Here is an 18365-nt window from a genome sequence, read left to right on the forward strand (position 1 = left end):
TAAAGAGGATGAATCCAAAGGAGACGAGCAGCAAACCATCTTGGCGTGTGTGGTGCCTTGAGGAGCCGTAGGAATTTGCTAAGTCTTTCAAAATGTTAACCAGCATCCAGGAAAGACCATTAGATCAGCGTCTGTCCTATCACGAAATATTGCTCTGATCAAGTTACGAGGAGCCTATAAGGACCTCAAGGTTGGAGTCCATTTCAGGTGCTCGATCGGCGTAGAGAAGAGGGTGATTCAGCCACTGCTATTGGATGGTTTAAAGCACTTAGGTCCGAAGCCTCATCTTTGTCGATAATGCTAGATGAGAGATTTGTGAGCCAAACTTGTGCCTAATTTTAGAATAGCCAAGCTTCTACTTGCGGCGTGCTGCAGCCTTAGCAGATGCTGTGGGTCTTTCTTTTGCTCGAATGTGATTCTGGGACCTTGATCCAAGAAAGGGTTTACAATGTGATTCTGGGACCTTGTTCAGCGGACGGCGACCTGGCTCCCTCTCTCGACTATAAAATTTAAATCCAGGGAGATGCCTCCACTAACATTCAGCTTTATCTTTACTTATTATTTTGAGGTTTGATATTAGTTTCAGGCTGGAAGAAGGAAACGTACAGCTTCAGACTAAAGAAAATAAAACAAAATAAAATCAAGCACATAACTGATCCCTCCTTTTTACCACCACGTTACAGTTAGTGGTACCAGACATTGCCTGCCGCATGCCCATATCGCTACCTGGTTTGCAGGCTAGCTGTTAATAAAGGCTCCAAGTTGTCTTAACTCAACCAACCTATATAAACAAACATGGAAATCTGCCCGCGCATAATGTTTTCTTTTTACCCAAAATCTCGTCAACTGCACCTTTCCAAAGGGTTTAGTGAGAAACAGAATTTGACTACAGACAATAATTACAATGCATAATTACGGTCATTACATGGTTTTAAAGAGCAATCAGCTGAAACAGTCCAGATTCCATTGTAAAGATTCAGAGAACAAAGGGGGATTTGCTGCTCGGTCAAATGTTCTTCAAGATGTAATGCCAACAATCCATCCATCCTAGCCAGATTACACAGAATTAAAACAAGAAAACATACCACACAATACAGATTCTAAGCAAACACCTTGCATGACATATCTCTAACCATCTGATGGATTTGAATCATTTCAGCAGCATAATAGAACCTTCTAGTAGTAAATATTACAGAATCAAGTAACAGGTGACCGCTACTGAGAGACTACAGCTTACCGCTTATGATTCATAGTTTCTTCATAAATGGGACAGAAAAGGTTCTGCAGAAATTAGAACCGTTAATGGTCTATAGTACGCTCCACAACAGGTCTGCACCTTTATAATAAAGGCAGATCAACCGTCCACAGAAATTAATGAATTTTGACGTTGTGATAGCGCCCAAGTCCTGCCAAGAAGCATAGCGTTAGTAGGCATATCAAGCAATGCAGATTATATGCGATTACTCATTTTCAGAAAGGACAAGTCACACAACTTCCATCTCTACTTAGTTAAGCCCTAAAAGAGTGATGAGATATCACCATACTGAATAGGACCAATATTTACATAAAATATTGTCTTATTCGTTGGTAGGAGACTTAAGCTTCTCAAATCTCTCAGATTAACTGCCTTACGGTGCATGCAGAGCGAGCTTAAGTGGTATGTAATATGTCACCTTCTATGCTTCTTCTTCTTTTGATATTTTATTAATAAACAATACAAAATGCAAGTAGGGTATATACGAGTGCAGAAGAAGAAGACAAGCATAAACTAACTCAAACAAAGACTAGGTAAAAAGATCCAATGAGATGAACTACATAATAACATCTATATAAGAGCTCCTAACTTTTACACAGTTCAGATTGGTAATCCCCAGACAAGCTGCTAAACTTTCTTATTTAACCAACCCTTGTCATTTATTCTTAATCTGATTTTATTAAGGCTATCTTCTTCATGTAGCTTACTGTGAGAAGCACCTCACTTGCAATCTCGGAAGAATATTGGAACAGGAACTTTGATATGTTATTCTACAATGCCATTGCATGGCCAAATCCTATGACTTTATATCAACAGCAACTGCAATATCACAGACTGAAATGCTGCACCATGTGTGTATCATGACAGAACAAGAAAGAGATACTCAACTAACATAATCTCCAGAATACTATACCTAGTGTGCCAACAATGCTGAAGCCTCCCTAAAATACTACACCTAGTGTTCCTAAAATACTTCATCAAGGATGTACGAGTCCTTCTATAAGACTTTGTCCATCTTCTGTTAATCAACCATCATATATGTTCCCTTATCTTCCTATTCATACAAAACTCAAATATCTCCATAGGATATAATCAGTTCTTGCCAAAGATGCTTCTTACCTGTGCACTAACTTGAAAACGCATACATCATATAAACATACAAGTAGTTGCCAGCATTCTAGAGCAATTTTATAATGCAGAATTCCAGAGATATAACTTTATATGTATACAATTATTGGGGCTATTAGATTTCAAATATTTGCAAGATCCCAAATTCAATGAATCAGCATGTCAGTAATATCAGTTGACAGAGACTGGCTCAAGGAAAGAACTGGCTGAATGCGTGCCTACCACGTAAGTATGATATCTCTTATATCAATGGCAAAAATAACTGAAGGTTTCTGAATTATCTAAATGAAAAAAGAAAGAGGTAGGGAGAAATTGGTGGATCAACAGGGCATTAATACTGCAATCCCAAGTTTTACCAAGACACTAAATATTCCACTCTAATTGAAGTGGTGGGACATTCCAGCTCTAAATAAAATAAATCTATCCCCCGCAACAATCCATCAAGTGCATATCTCATCCACATACAGAATATCAGACTGATACATCTAAACAAGCCTTCAAAACCTGGCAACTAGCTGATTATGAAAACACAAACAAAGTTTTTTAAAAAATCATGAAATGATGACATGTTGCCAAGCAAAATGTTTAAAAGCCTAATTGATGTTTATACATGTTGGATGTGTCAATAGATAATCCACAGTTAACAGTATGTTTAGAAGACAAGAAGCCTGGAACCAAATTTGCAAAGCTGTTATATAACCTCAGCAGGACCACCATTACAGCTCACTATAATTGCGCCACACTGCTCGGAACTCCTCACGAAATGTGTTCAGACGTGCTTTCAGATTTGGTGTTCTAAAGCTTGCATGAAGTAGTGTCGCTGCAGGAAAGTATTGAAAGGCCATGAGAATGGATCATATTCATGAATAAAAAATTATGATAATAACAATAAATCAGCTGTGTTTTGTTTATACCAAGCAGTCCAATGAGAAGTGCCCAAAGAACAGTAAGGAGCCTACAAGAGGTTAACCAGAGGATGCAACTGGCTGCAGATAAGAGAGCATTAATAATGACGTAGTTTGTCAGTGAGGAACAGGAGCTATAATGTGATAAAAATCAGCTTTTGACAGTTTATATTAACCTGCTGAGAATACTAAGACGAAAACCCAACGAGGCCATCCACATATATGAATCGCTCTTTTTGCAGATGGCCGCCCACGAAGAACAGGCCTGAGCATCAATCACATCAGGGGTAAAATTTGCCAGAGTTAACTAGTCCTTGCAAACTACGTGAACAAGAGGTAACCACACTCACGTTATAGGTGGCCTCAACTTTACAGCTAAATGTGGAGAAAACTGTCTGACAGTTCTTGTTACCTTCTCATTAAAAGTAACTGCAAAGCTGTAAAAGTTAAATCATCAGCAGGCATACTTGATTAGATTATTCAGATTAAATAAGAATTCAGACCAAAAATAATGACTAAATGCATCAGAAACATTGGGTAGCATGGGCAAACTGTCATAATTTACGAATCAACAATACTAAATAATGATGTAAACAAAGTTTCACTAGATTATGAGAGATGTTTCCATTTGAAATAAGTACAGGAAAAATCTTTTCACAATAATTTTGGAACACGAAGACTACTACCACTTTTTAATAACCACTGATCCACAACTGTCCCACAACTTTAGCATATTTTCAATTTTCCACATGGATGCTACAGTGTCATATATCATCTTAACCCACTAAATTAGAACAGAAGACTTCTACAACCATCTCAAAAACCGCAATAAATACATGTTAATATAATAATCTAATTTCATCCTTAATAACTGATATTTATATAGTTCTTTGATTTAGTCCAAGCAAATTAGAAATTCTAAATCTTTTCAAAATTTTTCTTAGCTTATATTTGACTTTCCCCTCTTTCGTACCATGCTTCCACTATCGTACGAATAGCATTTCCTTCTAAATCCAAATTTACCAATGAAACAAACAAATTAACCATGAGGGTGGATAACCATCAAAATCTGTTCCCCTATAAAACTACTTGTTCAACAACTTCAAGAAATGGACAGTTTGCCTTCAGTTAGCCTCATCATCTTTCAACAAAATTGACTTTCTAATAATAGCAGTTTGATTCTACTTCCTCCCTCCTCCAAATTTACTAATTTGCAGATTGCCTACACACTTTCCAATAGTCGAGCCCTGATAACTACTAATATAACAAGTTAGTTAGTCTGCCAGCTATTTCATTTTTTTCAGTATTATCATGTAGATAAACCTGATTATAAGCAACATTTTAGTCTCCCTTTCCCATTATCTGAAAATTTGATGTTCTCCTCACCTTTCGTCAAGTCTGGTATATTGTGTAATACACCATAAGCCAAATGAATAGCCATGTCTACCAGCTTTACTCATCTTCATGCATTCTACATTTTCATACTATTCATGCGCTCTCTCTCACACACACACATATACACGTGTGTGCACGCACGCACAAGCACGTGCACACCTGTACTTAACAAACACCTCTGTACTTCCATGACAAGGGTTGATTGCTATGCAGTGAGAAGCAGACTTATCTGAGTATTTCATGCTGGCAAGTTTTTCAGTCTTTTCTCACCAACAGTTGATCAATTTGTGACAAGCTTGATCTATTATTATATACCACTAGATGCTAAAATCTATTCTAAACTAAGCATTTGTTATCGCTTAATGACGTGCTGCTGTAAACACAATTATGATATGCCCTATCTAGAAAAATTTCCCCCTTAAACCTTCTCATAAATTCCTTCACAACACATGATCAATTTGGTATCTACATATCAATAATAATATTTCCATATTGATCGCTTCAATATTTCCATTTCATTACAGGTTCTTCTGATTTGTTTTCCCTAATCCGAGTTAATGGATAAGCAGGTGGCTCCCTTATGGATGTTATTGCTAAATCATCAACCAGAACACATTTAAGTATACCATCTTGCACTTTGATCATGAACCTTTATTCCACATACTCTCTTGCATCCCATTCAACTTTACCTTACATGATCCTACCATTTACCAAAATACGTTCCACCCAAATATGTCTTGCATAATGCATCCAACCCAATCAAACTATATGTTGAATTTTCTACTACATTCCTCCTTAACTAATCACTAAGTGCCCATCTCTATGCAAAGTAAACACAAATATTGCTAAATATCATATGCCTTACACACAGTATGGCAACTCGCATTAAACTCATTGTTCTTATCCCAAATCATATACCCTCCTATATCCTTTTGAACCATACCTTATGTGACCAACTAGTATCCACCAAAAAAATACCTTCATGCCCAATGTTTCTATATTTAATGCATCCAAATCAAATTAAAGGATTATGTTCAGTTATAAATACAATATCTACTTATGGTGGGTAGGCATTTTTATTCCTGTCCAGCGTCCTGGTGCAGTTGATCTTTGGGTAGAAGGCGACTCAAGAACAGTTATTCACTGGTTCGATGGTCATGGTCATTCCATGCATCCCTACCTTGCCGGTAGTCAGTTTCTTCAAAGCTCCAGAGTTTGCAATGTCAAATTCATGCCACTCATATCGTCATAGAGGACAACCAGGTGTTGCCTATTAGGCAAACCCAGGTTGCAAGGCCTGCAAACAGTTGTCTCAGGACCAGAACTATCCCCCTGGAGTTTTCCCCTTGGTTGAGGCAGATGACTGAGGCACCTGTTTTTATCAGTTATGGTCCCATTTTTTAATATTTTGATTGAATCATTGGTGGCTACCCCCTTTTTTATCTCACAAAAAAAAAACTACAATGCAATACCAACTCAACCTGAACAGGTCCATCATTTATTGTTTACAACTAGCATTTGATGCTTTGGACCTTTGTCACCATTATCCATGACCCCTTTGTAGTATCATTTTGTCTCATATCAACAAGTACACAGTCTCATCTCTCTATTTTGCTATTTTCAATTTACTTGGTTCCTTCTAAAATGTCACATATAACTCTCCTCCCTAGCATCATGTATACAAGAGATGTTGTACTTTCCTACAAAGATCTCCATGTTCCAATGAAATATGATTTCTTTCCCCTCTAGATAAATGGCAACTTTGGCAACTCAACAATGTCAAAATAGAAGCATGGATGCCTACTAAAAGATCTCTCTTCTATATAATAAACCACAATAAGCTACTCTCACAATCTTCCTTGTAATTGGGCAGCTAAGAGGGAAAATATACAACCAAGTTAATAAGTAACAAAGGTATAAAGAAACCATCAGCATTAAATACTTTTAGAAATATTTGAAACGACAATAAAAAGGAGATCTCGTGAGGATTCTGATCCTGACACCTTCCATGCAGGCAGTAAAATAGTAAAGCATGGCCTACCACTTCTTAAGCTGATAACATAATTATAAGAGCTTTCAGTAGTTCAATGCCTTTTCAATTTGATATGGAAACTTTACAGCCCATCAGTTATAACATGAGGCAGCCCTTTTCTTAATGGTGACACCTCTCTGATCTTCATTATTCTTACCAAAGCAGCAGTAATTATTTAGGGTTTCATGCAAGTCACTGTGTTGACTTCAAGAACCCAAAAGGCAAATAATTTTCTGAAAACTTTAAGGCCGTATTTAGATGCCCAATGCATCGTCCATCAGATACAGTCTGCTGGGAAGCATAGGCAATAGATTAGACAAGAAGGTAGAAGAAGAGGCTGAAGGTATTTGGGTGGAGGATGACAGGACCATGAATAACCTTTCAAATGATTTTTCTGATCCAAAAGTTTTCATATTAGGGATCCTACAAACAACTCACCTGCATCCCCTATAATTCTTCCTCAATTTTAGGATTCCTACTATACAGTCCTGGTCTTATAGGAGATTTTTGGCTGGATAAGGTGTCCAAATGTCCAAACAGATTCTAAGTCTATAATCAAGCAAAATGCCAAGAATTTAAAGAATGCAATTCAACTGCAGTTGCATCTCCACAGTTGTATGGCATCATATCCTATGGGTACATAGAAGCAAACATGTAGCATCAATTCATGCTATGTGATGGATTGTAAATCCTACATATGATGAATGTGCATTACTTTACTCAATATACAGACACAGCGTTCTTGCCAGATAAGATATAACTAAAAGAAGTGAATTACCAGCTATAACTAGCTTTATATCAGCATATAGCATGGCTATATCATCAACAAATCAAGGTGGCCAAACAATGAAGATTGGAAAAACTTACCTATCATTAAGGATTGCAATACTCAGGCCTGTCAAAATAGTAGCCAGAATGGCAAGAGGCCTTAATAGAAATCCCATCCCTACAGTATAAGGGGAAAAACGAAAACATCAGGAAACAACACAGACATGTATATATGAATCCAACATTATGTCAATAATTTCCTTACCAAGAATAAATATGATCATGACAAAGTAATTCGTCCGGTAACTGCAACTCACATAAATAAAGGACATCAATATGTAATATTTCAAAAGATAACAAAGTGAATTCAAAAAGCAAGAAAAGAATTTGCCTTTATATCTAAAAACTATAGAGATCTAATGCAATTAGTTTATGTACTAAAATTAAGAATGGTTTCGGAACTATTTCACGTAAATTCTTGGTTCACCTGGTTAATTACATGCTAAAGCTACTGAATCGCCAGGTACTGTTAGGGTTCTAATCATCGAAATAAGCAGTCGTTCGTTCAACAAATTTCTTGTATAAGAAGGACACTGATAAATAAACAACTCCAAGCATGTTATCTAATCGATTAAGAAAGCGTAGATCAAGAATCAAAGAAGTTTAAAAACGCCAATTAGGGTTTCGATTAGACAGTCCTAAATAAAAGAAATCAATGAGGATCGTGGTGCGACCGTACTAGTATAGGTTGCACTTTAATCGACTGCTCCATTTGGAGTAGGATCTGGGGACGGTGAATCTGGAGAAGAATTCGGAGACCGGGCGCGGAGGGGAAGACCAGTCCACTTCTCGAAGGGCGTCGATCAGATCCTCCGTCGTCACGTTCCCCCAATCCATCGATTACTCTCTCTCTCTCTCTCTCTCTCTCTCTCTCTCTCTGTGTGTGTGTGTGTGTGTGTGTGTGTGTGTGTGTGTGTGTGTGTGTGTGTGTGGGTGTGTGTTGGAAGAAGCCCTAGAAATCGGCAGTTCCGACCTCGAAGGAGACGGAGAGGCGAATATGAACGAAATCGGATGCGACAAAGAAAGACTAGAGGAGGATTTCGAATTCGAGGGAAAAGATATGGTCTCTCCTTCTCCGGATGGAGGAGTGGAAGAAGAAGGAGGTTTGGTTTTGGATCGAGTTTCGCCGCTGCTTCCAGAGAAAAGAGGGCTTCTGCCCGTCGCTTGCTTCTCTGCCCGTCTAAACGTTCGGCTCCAGCTATCCACGTGTAATTACGGAGCTACCCATCTCTCAGGAAGGTAACTACGATGCTGTCCCTCAAAATAATCGATATATTATTATATAAAAGAAAAAAAAATCCATAAACCTTACTGTTTCTCATTTCATTTTTGGTTCATGATAGAATTAGACATCATGGCCATCCATGTACCTCATGATGATTTCTGATGAGCAAGAGCGGTAAATTCCATAAAAGCTGCCCCATATGTAACATGAGCTGGGTAATCATACATTCATGATTTCAATAATATATCAAAATTTAGTTTTTCCCTTAAATTTTAGTTCTTTTCTTTTTTATAAACTTCGTGGTCATCAGAATTCTAGAAACCCAAGCTGTTTGTCTGCAATAGTGTGAGTGATCATTTAGCTCACAATAATTGGTTTTTTTTGTTTAATCTGGCCATGCTCTAGTCATTCTTTTTTTTCTCTTCTTCAATAACTTGGGCAGTTGTTGCTCTTTTCTGAAGAATGCTGTGTTTCATTTTCCAAATCCCGCTTTCTTGATTTATTTTTAGTTGCATATTACTGGGAGAAGCATTCTCTCTGGGACTTGGTCTATATAGCTTTCGGTATGTTGTTGAACTCTTCTAATACGAGATTAGGATAAGAAGCTGAGGCACCTTTGTCTGCTAACCCCTGTTTCTGAACGCTTTCTGCTCCAAATTTCCTCTTAGCTAGTGAATTCCATTTACAGGTTTCTAATTTGCACACCAAAATCCCTATTTTCTGGTCTGGAAGAAGATGGATGCTTATGTAACTATCAAGGATTTTTTTTTTTTTGGCCTCGGTGGGGGTGTAGGGGGAGGTTCAAAATGCCGCCTTTTTTCTAGTCTCAAATCCAGTACTTTTTCATTCTTTGCTAAAATGCAGTGATTTTTGTTACTCTAGTGATGCCTGTGTTCTTGATGTGTGTCGATAGCATAGCAATGATTCGAGGAAGTGTTTCTCTTCTAAAATGCAGCGTTGTTTGTTTAGCTTTTCAACGACCACCTTCTGGATTTTTTTCTTGCAATCAATGATGGATATCTTCTCTCTGTAACTTGATCTGTAGTTTTGGTTCTGCAATCTTCAATCACAATTCATGGTCTTGAACTGACAAAGACTACCAGATGTTGTGTAAATTATATATGGTGGTAATTCTACTCAATGATCTAAGAATTCTCATGCTGCATTAGGATGGATACTTTTCCCCCTTAGCAAAGAAATAATATTAGCCTCAGAGTTCTGACCATAATTCTTTTTAATATATGATGTTTCAGGAGACGATGAGATAGCATCTTTCTTCTTTTCTTTTGCTATATAAGTTGTTTCCACAGGAAGCAAAAGAAGCACGAAGCAAGCTTTTGTAGGCAAACAAATTTGAGACATTTTAAGGGAGCTCATTCTGTGCTTCATCTCAAATCACTTATCTAGGTCACTCTTTGTCACGACCCCCGCCCCGTTCCCGGCGGGCCGCCGCGACGGTCCTAGGGTGCGGGTAGGCATAAGGCCACCAGCCACCGCGTAGAACCCTACTACCTATCAATCATCAATAGATCTTGAAAAATTTGGCATGATACATGCACAAAATGATCACTTTTCCTATAGTGACCTGTCAGGATTATCTCAATACATACAACACACTACCTGTCAGAGCAGCAATCACATAATCCGTCACATAATGAACCTGGACAATATATATCAATACATTATCTCAGGCATATAACTCATCTGTATAAAAATCTGGTTCCCATTCCATCCATGGTCAAACCCATATCCACAACAGGATCTATGACTGTAACTATGCACTATATACAATAGAAGGTTTATAATACACCAAAAGGTATAAACCTCTATTTACATTATACTATACTATACTATGGAGCGGCACAGCTAGCAGGCAACCACTAATCCTGCTCTTCTCTATACAATACCTGCCCTGCAATCAAAAACACCAAACTGGGGAGTGAGTATATAAATACTCAGTGAGTGGAGTAGAGAGTACTATGCACATGAGACAGAATATAATCATGGCTCGATGTGAAATCTCAAGATCAATAACAAGATGAACATGATCTCAACATAGAAAATATGGAGTAAGTCATCAATACCACCACAATCAATATCAACTCATCTGAAGCATATATGGAATAATCAAGTAAACATATATGCTACTCATGAATATGCTCAACAGGTCATAGTACTGAATCATATAAATCAGGTGTCAATAGGCTGAATCATCAACAAGACAGCTATCGGGAGGTGGGTTTTACGCCCCAGACGAACCAGCAACAACTCCCTACTGCCATATGCTTATATCGAATATGACACCACACCAATATGTAAATCATCACTAGACAGCTGTCACATGCATATGCAGCAACAACTCCCTACTGTCACATGCATATGCAGGATAAGACACCATATCGATAATGTAAATGCTAGACAGCTATCGGGAGGTGGGTTTTACGCCCCAGGCGAACCAGCAACAACTCCCTACTGTCACATGCATATGCAGGATAAGACACCACACTGATCATATAAATGCTGGCCAGTATCCAGAACAGAAATCCATCTCACATCTACATACTAAACGGCACCTCGCGGAAATTCTACATCCGCGGAAAGCCATACTGCACCTCGCGGGGTCTTACTATGCCCGGCGGCAAGCAGAATATAAGTCGTAGGACCGGCCGATCCTACGCCTAGGGCCGTGTCCCCCCTAGGAAGGGACTGGGCTCCGCCCACCCAGAAGGCTACTATGTGCACAAAGGCCGATGTTCAACCCCCATCGACTATAGGTGTCCTGCAGATACTGCCAAGCCATGCATAAATGCCATAATGCACCCTCCCAATACTCTACTAAAAAGGAGTATGATCAAGACTACCACTCACTCGACTCCGACCCAATCATAAACTAACATCAGGGTTAGGAGTGAGGGTCAAGGAAGTGCAATACAACTCAATATACCACTAAGAAGGCTCTACAAATCTTTGAAATGGAGGAAATGAAATCAATTTACAAAAGAAGTTATTTCACAATTTGGAACCAATTTAATTACTCATAAAAGAGTATAATCAAGCTACGACTCACAAGTCTTTAAAATAGAGGAAATGAAATCAATTTACAAAAGAAATCATTTCACAATTCGGAATCAATTTGATTACTCATCAACCCCTCGTAATTCCTCTCAATGTTCCCTCAAATGCATGTACAGAATAATCAAGCATGGAGAATCAAGATTATAGAGGAATCTACTACAATATCAATCAATATGCTCAAGTGGAATCAATTCACACTTGGCGACATTCATGAAAATGAATTAAGAATGCTCATAGTGCAAAGTACATGACTCCCACTCACCTGTCAATCTGGCACAGCCCTGATACGCCTCCAAAAATCTACAGCAGGCAGTGGGGAACTTCTTCCTCTTGTTCCCTAGCTTCTTGCCCAACTGTGACATGCATTTACAATACATTTAGTCTTGTATCAAGGGCTATAATCTACGTGCCAATTATAACATAGGAAACTTTAATTGATTCAACTCCCCTGTTCCCTAAATCTTTTCTTTTCTTTCTTCTTTTCCTTTTTAATTAATTAACTCATCATTTATGTATACTAGGGATTCCCTTGCATGAGTACAAGGTCCCTTTTAGCTTGATCTAGGCTTAATACTCTATTATAGCATGAAATCCCTTATTTTCCACCCGGATGAACAGTAACCCGGACCGACAGCCGGTTACTTCATCCCGGGTTTGATCCACTTTCCAAACTCCAGATTTGATGAAATTTTTACCTAACATTCTACACTCATAGGGAATTCCAAAGAGGTAACATGCATTGCTATCGAAGGTCGTTTGACCCCCTAAATAATTCGCCGAAGTTGGGACTTCGACACAGTTTTTCCGTAGTGCCGGAAAAATTTGTCAAAATCCGATTCTTCCTCTTTTAACCGCCTCTACAACCCTTATCCGACCCCTCTAGACTATATCCACCCTTTGTATAGCCTAATGTCATCAAAAGACTAGATAGGAATGGATATTTACCTTTTTCTTTTTGGAAATCGAGGTCCTTGCGTAGAGGAGAAAGAGATCTACACTTTTCCCTTCAGCTGGAAGTGCAACCGGGATCCCTTTCCTCCTCGAATCCCCTTCCTCTTCTTCTTTCTTCTTCTTCTTCTCTTTTTCTTTCTTTCTTTCCTCTCTGTTTCACGCCTGAGAACCCCCTCCCTCTTTCTCTCGGTTTCATTCCAAAAGCCAGCTCAAACTCTCCAATTAAATCACATCAAGATACTATTCACCCTTTTTTTTAATATTATTAAATTCCCATTTTGCCCCTAACACTTCAACATATCTACGGTTATGCCATTAACTTTTGATTCCTTTCCAATTTTACCCTTACCACTTCAACGCATCTACAACTATGTCATTATCTTTTCATTCCTTCCAATTTTACCCCTCATATCAATTTTAAAGGACTATTCTATCCTTTTTTATATAAAAAAAATATTTTGGGGTTATTACATCCTCCCCCCCTTATATAAAATTCGTCCTCGAATTTAAAAGAGTAAATTACCTGATTACTCAAAGGGGTGAGTGTATCTGCTTTTCATATTCTGCTCCGACTCCCAAGTGCATTCTTCAACATTGTGCCGGTGCCATTGGACCTTTACCATACATATTTCCTCTGTTCTCCCACTGTTTTGCTTTATCAATCAGCCTAGACAAGGTGGGGACCTCTACTGCCAGTACTGCATTATAAAGCGGGGAAATCAGACCCCGCCTGAATCTTTCTATCCTGGCAGCTTCAGTGGGGATGATGTAAGGAGCATACTTCCCCAATCTAGTGAACTCACGAGCGTACTCAGATACGCTCATTCCGGGCATCTGCTTCAGCCTCTCAAACTGAAGAGCCCGATTCTGCCTCTCAGCCGGAGACAAAAACTCATCCATCACTGCTTGCCTGAACTCTTCCCAGGTTGGAGGATTCCTATTGTACAATCTGTCCTCCACGTGCCTCTGGTACCAGCCCCAGGCATCTTCCTTCATTGTAAGCCCTACGAGTTCTATAGCTCTTGCATCAGAACAGGGCAGTCTCCGTATCATCTTTTCAGTCTCCTCCAGAAATCTCTGAGGATCTTCACCTTCTTCCCCCTTAAACTCTGGGGTTCTGAGCCTCAGAAATTCCTGTACAGTAATCCCCTCATCATCTAGAGCTCGCCTGGCCAAACTTCTTGGCACACGTACAGGAGGTGGGATGGATACTACTGACGGGGCAGGAGATTTCCCCCGAGCAATCTGCTCTCTCAGAGCCTGATTCTCCGCCAGTAACCGTTCCATCAATGCATCTCTACTTCCTACCTCTCCTTGATCATTAACCCTCCGTCTATCAGCAGGAGGAGATTTTTCTCTTTGGGGCTCGACATGTGCAGAACCCGCATCCAATGCTATATCTGGCTCCATCCTCCTTCCAGGACGAGCAGGTCCTCTCCTTGGAGGTATTCTTTATATCTCTCTAAAAAAGTCAAAAAGAGAGGATGGTCGTTACACACTGAGTCATGATATATTTTACTGAGTTGTAAATGACTCATAAAATAACATACAGAAAAATCCTATGCTCCATAGTATAATCCTATACTTAATCCTGACTCATCCTATTGCTCTGACAGGACTCTTCTTAACCTTTGCTCTGATACCAAGCTTTGTCACGACCCCCGCCCCGTTCCCGGCGGGCCGCCGCGACGGTCCTAGGGTGCGGGTAGGCATAAGGCCACCAGCCACCGCGTAGAACCCTACTACCTATCAATCATCAATAGATCTTGAAAAATTTGGCATGATACATGCACAAAATGATCACTTTTCCTATAGTGACCTGTCAGGATTATCTCAATACATACAACACACTACCTGTCAGAGCAGCAATCACATAATCCGTCACATAATGAACCTGGACAATATATATCAATACATTATCTCAGGCATATAACTCATCTGTATAAAAATCTGGTTCCCATTCCATCCATGGTCAAACCCATATCCACAACAGGATCTATGACTGTAACTATGCACTATATACAATAGAAGGTTTATAATACACCAAAAGGTATAAACCTCTATTTACATTATACTATACTATACTATGGAGCGGCACAGCTAGCAGGCAACCACTAATCCTGCTCTTCTCTATACAATACCTGCCCTGCAATCAAAAACACCAAACTGGGGAGTGAGTAATAAATACTCAGTGAGTGGAGTAGAGAGTACTATGCACATGAGACAGAATATAATCATGGCTCGATGTGAAATCTCAAGATCAATAACAAGATGAACATGATCTCAACATAGAAAATATGGAGTAAGTCATCAATACCACCACAATCAATATCAACTCATCTGAAGCATATATGGAATAATCAAGTAAACATATATGCTACTCATGAATATGCTCAACAGGTCATAGTACTGAATCATATAAATCAGGTGTCAATAGGCTGAATCATCAACAAGACAGCTATCGGGAGGTGGGTTTTACGCCCCAGGCGAACCAGCAACAACTCCCTACTGCCATATGCTTATATCGAATATGACACCACACCAATATGTAAATCATCACTAGACAGCTGTCACATGCATATGCAGCAACAACTCCCTACTGTCACATGCATATGCAGGATAAGACACCATATCGATAATGTAAATGCTAGACAGCTATCGGGAGGTGGGTTTTACGCCCCAGGCGAACCAGCAACAACTCCCTACTGTCACATGCATATGCAGGATAAGACACCACACTGATCATATAAATGCTGGCCAGTATCCAGAACAGAAATCCATCTCACATCTACATACTAAACGGCACCTCGCGGAAATTCTACATCCGCGGAAAGCCATACTGCACCTCGCGGGGTCTTACTATGCCCGGCGGCAAGCAGAATATAAGTCGTAGGACCGGCCGATCCTACGCCTAGGGCCGTGTCCCCCCTAGGAAGGGACTGGGCTCCGCCCACCCAGAAGGCTACTATGTGCACAAAGGCCGATGTTCAACCCCCATCGACTATAGGTGTCCTGCAGATACTGCCAAGCCATGCATAAATGCCATAATGCACCCTCCCAATACTCTACTAAAAAGGAGTATGATCAAGACTACCACTCACTCGACTCCGACCCAATCATAAACTAACATCAGGGTTAGGAGTGAGGGTCAAGGAAGTGCAATACAACTCAATATACCACTAAGAAGGCTCTACAAATCTTTGAAATGGAGGAAATGAAATCAATTTACAAAAGAAGTTATTTCACAATTTGGAACCAATTTAATTACTCATAAAAGAGTATAATCAAGCTACGACTCACAAGTCTTTAAAATAGAGGAAATGAAATCAATTTACAAAAGAAATCATTTCACAATTCGGAATCAATTTGATTACTCATCAACCCCTCGTAATTCCTCTCAATGTTCCCTCAAATGCATGTACAGAATAATCAAGCATGGAGAATCAAGATTATAGAGGAATTTACTACAATATCAATCAATATGCTCAAGTAGAATCAATTCACACTTGGCGACATTCATGAAAATGAATTAAGAATGCTCATAGTGCAAAGTACATGACTCCCACTCACCTGTCAATCTGGCACAGCCCTGATACGCCTCCAAAAATCTACAGCAGGCAGTGGGGAACTTCTTCCTCTTGTTCCCTAGCTTCTTGCCCAACTGTGACATGCATTTACAATACATTTAGTCTTGTATCAAGGGCTATAATCTACGTGCCAATTATAACATAGGAAACTTTAATTGATTCAACTCCCCTGTTCCCTAAATCTTTTCTTTTCTTTCTTCTTTTCCTTTTTAATTAATTAACTCATCATTTATGTATACTAGGGATTCCCTTGCATGAGTACAAGGTCCCTTTTAGCTTGATCTAGGCTTAATACTCTATTATAGCATGAAATCCCTTATTTTCCACCCGGATGAACAGTAACCCGGACCGACAGCCGGTTACTTCATCCCGGGTTTGATCCACTTTCCAAACTCCAGATTTGATGAAATTTTTACCTAACATTCTACACTCATAGGGAATTCCAAAGAGGTAACATGCATTGCTATCGAAGGTCGTTTGACCCCCTAAATAATTCGCCGAAGTTGGGACTTCGACACAGTTTTTCCGTAGTGCCGGAAAAATTTGTCAAAATCCGATTCTTCCTCTTTTAACCGCCTCTACAACCCTTATCCGACCCCTCTAGACTATATCCACCCTTTGTATAGCCTAATGTCATCAAAAGACTAGATAGGAATGGATATTTACCTTTTTCTTTTTGGAAATCGAGGTCCTTGCGTAGAGGAGAAAGAGATCTACACTTTTCCCTTCAGCTGGAAGTGCAACCGGGATCCCTTTCCTCCTCGAATCCCCTTCCTCTTCTTCTTTCTTCTTCTTCTTCTTCTCTTTTTCTTTCTTTCTTTCCTCTCTGTTTCACGCCTGAGAACCCCCTCCCTCTTTCTCTCGGTTTCATTCCAAAAGCCAGCTCAAACCCTCCAATTAAATCACATCAAGATACTATTCACCCTTTTTTTTTAATATTATTAAATTTCCATTTTGCCCCTAACACTTCAACATATCTACGGTTATGCCATTAACTTTTGATTCCTTTCCAATTTTACCCTTACCACTTCAACGCATCTACAACTATGTCATTATCTTTTCATTCCTTCCAATTTTACCCCTCATATCAATTTTAAAGGACTATTCTATCATTTTTTATATAAAAAAAATATTTTGGGGTTATTACACTCTTATGGCAAATGAGATGCTAATCATACCAACTAAATTTAAGGAGATATCTGGAAAAATAATTTGAATCAAAATAATAAAATAGCATATCAAATAAGATGCAGTAAGTTGACAGGGGAAGTCAGCCTAGCAACTTTCAATGCTAATTCATGAATCGATTTGATCCTCCATGCTCAGATAATGCAAACTTTTAGATGGGCGGCCTGGCAGCTGCATTCCGAGACATTGCTTGTGCCATGTCAAACAATGGTCTTGCAGCAATATGTAAATTGAATTTCATGAGGGAAGCAGGGTTAAGGACTCAAGTATCAGAGAGGAATTAAAATGATATTAATTCTGATACTAAAGATTTCTATTGCGGAAAAATGCCAACCTGAAGGTGGAGTTCTGCACAAAACTTGTTTTCAGCTTTGTAAGAAAGTACACAGAATGCCTAGAAGAATACGTGCTGCAAATGGAACAAAAAATATTTCTACTTTGAATTTGAAATTATATGTTAACTCTTTGCCAGGTTGATTATTGATGCACCATAACTCGACTGCAATAAATGTTCAGACGTATATTAGTCATCTCTGTAAATGAATCCACTATGCTAATTGCTGTGCGTCATTTGGTTTGTTTTTTGTTTCAAGTGTAACCATGTGGCAGTGGAAAGGTAGGTGGAGTTTATTTTTGGGCATTGACCAAATGCAAGAGTTCATGCTTTTACAGAATTGCACAATGTTTTCTATTGCCCATTGATGCCTGTACAGAATATATATATATATATATACACATTTTAATTCTTCCACATGCAAATGTCAGGTTACAAATATTTTGCCAACTTGCCATTCGA

General features: G+C 39.1%; 2 protein-coding genes across 4 annotated transcripts; both read right to left on the reverse strand.

Moving 5' to 3' along the window:
• Positions 1-864: 864 nt before the first annotated feature.
• On the reverse strand, positions 865-8720 carry LOC103716766 (PRA1 family protein A1-like). Of its 2 annotated transcripts, XR_605592.4 has the most exons (9): positions 8223-8720; positions 7749-7789; positions 7583-7661; positions 3639-3725; positions 3465-3553; positions 3298-3369; positions 3084-3203; positions 1238-1406; positions 865-1047 (listed from the first exon to the last, which is right to left on the reverse strand). XR_605592.4 is itself a non-coding variant. In XM_008804918.6 (8 exons), exons 1-7 carry the CDS (start codon positions 8378-8380, stop codon positions 3100-3102), a joined length of 630 nt encoding a protein of 209 aa, XP_008803140.4. In that variant the 5' UTR covers positions 8381-8720; the 3' UTR covers positions 865-1406; positions 3084-3099. The 2 variants fall into 2 exon arrangements, 1 of the variants encoding a protein (XP_008803140.4); XM_008804918.6 differs by having other exon boundaries at positions 865-1406.
• A 1700-nt stretch (positions 8721-10420) lies between these two features.
• On the reverse strand, positions 10421-18344 carry LOC149751073 (uncharacterized). 2 transcript variants are annotated; one of them, XR_016398906.1, is made up of 2 exons: positions 12106-16280; positions 10421-10680 (listed from the first exon to the last, which is right to left on the reverse strand). XR_016398906.1 is itself a non-coding variant. In XM_089928229.1 (2 exons), the coding sequence occupies exon 2, from the start codon at positions 14202-14204 to the stop codon at positions 13383-13385; it is 822 nt and encodes a 273-aa protein (XP_089784355.1). In that variant the 5' UTR covers positions 14205-14940; positions 16365-18344; the 3' UTR covers positions 10421-13382. The 2 variants fall into 2 exon arrangements, 1 of the variants encoding a protein (XP_089784355.1); XM_089928229.1 differs by adding an exon at positions 16365-18344 and having other exon boundaries at positions 10421-14940.
• Positions 18345-18365: the final 21 nt, after the last annotated feature.

This window comes from Phoenix dactylifera, chromosome 17 (assembly GCF_051530095.1).
Source record: "Phoenix dactylifera cultivar Ajwa chromosome 17, Ajwa_hap1_PhDact_Kaust_v1.1, whole genome shotgun sequence".
Classification (NCBI taxonomy): Eukaryota; Viridiplantae; Streptophyta; class Magnoliopsida; order Arecales; family Arecaceae; genus Phoenix; species Phoenix dactylifera.

Coding starts and splice junctions, on each gene's coding strand:
- LOC103716766 (XM_008804918.6), bottom strand. CDS start 8,380: ATGGATTGGGGGAACGTGACGACGGAGGATCTGATCGACGCCCTTCGA. Junction 7,662..7,748: donor CATGATCATATTTATTCTTG/GTAAGGAAATTA, acceptor CTTATACTGTAG/GGATGGGATTTCTATTAAGG. Junction 3,554..3,638: donor AAGTTGAGGCCACCTATAAC/GTGAGTGTGGTT, acceptor ATTGATGCTCAG/GCCTGTTCTTCGTGGGCGGC.
- LOC149751073 (XM_089928229.1), bottom strand. CDS start 14,204: ATGGAGCCAGATATAGCATTGGATGCGGGTTCTGCACATGTCGAGCCC.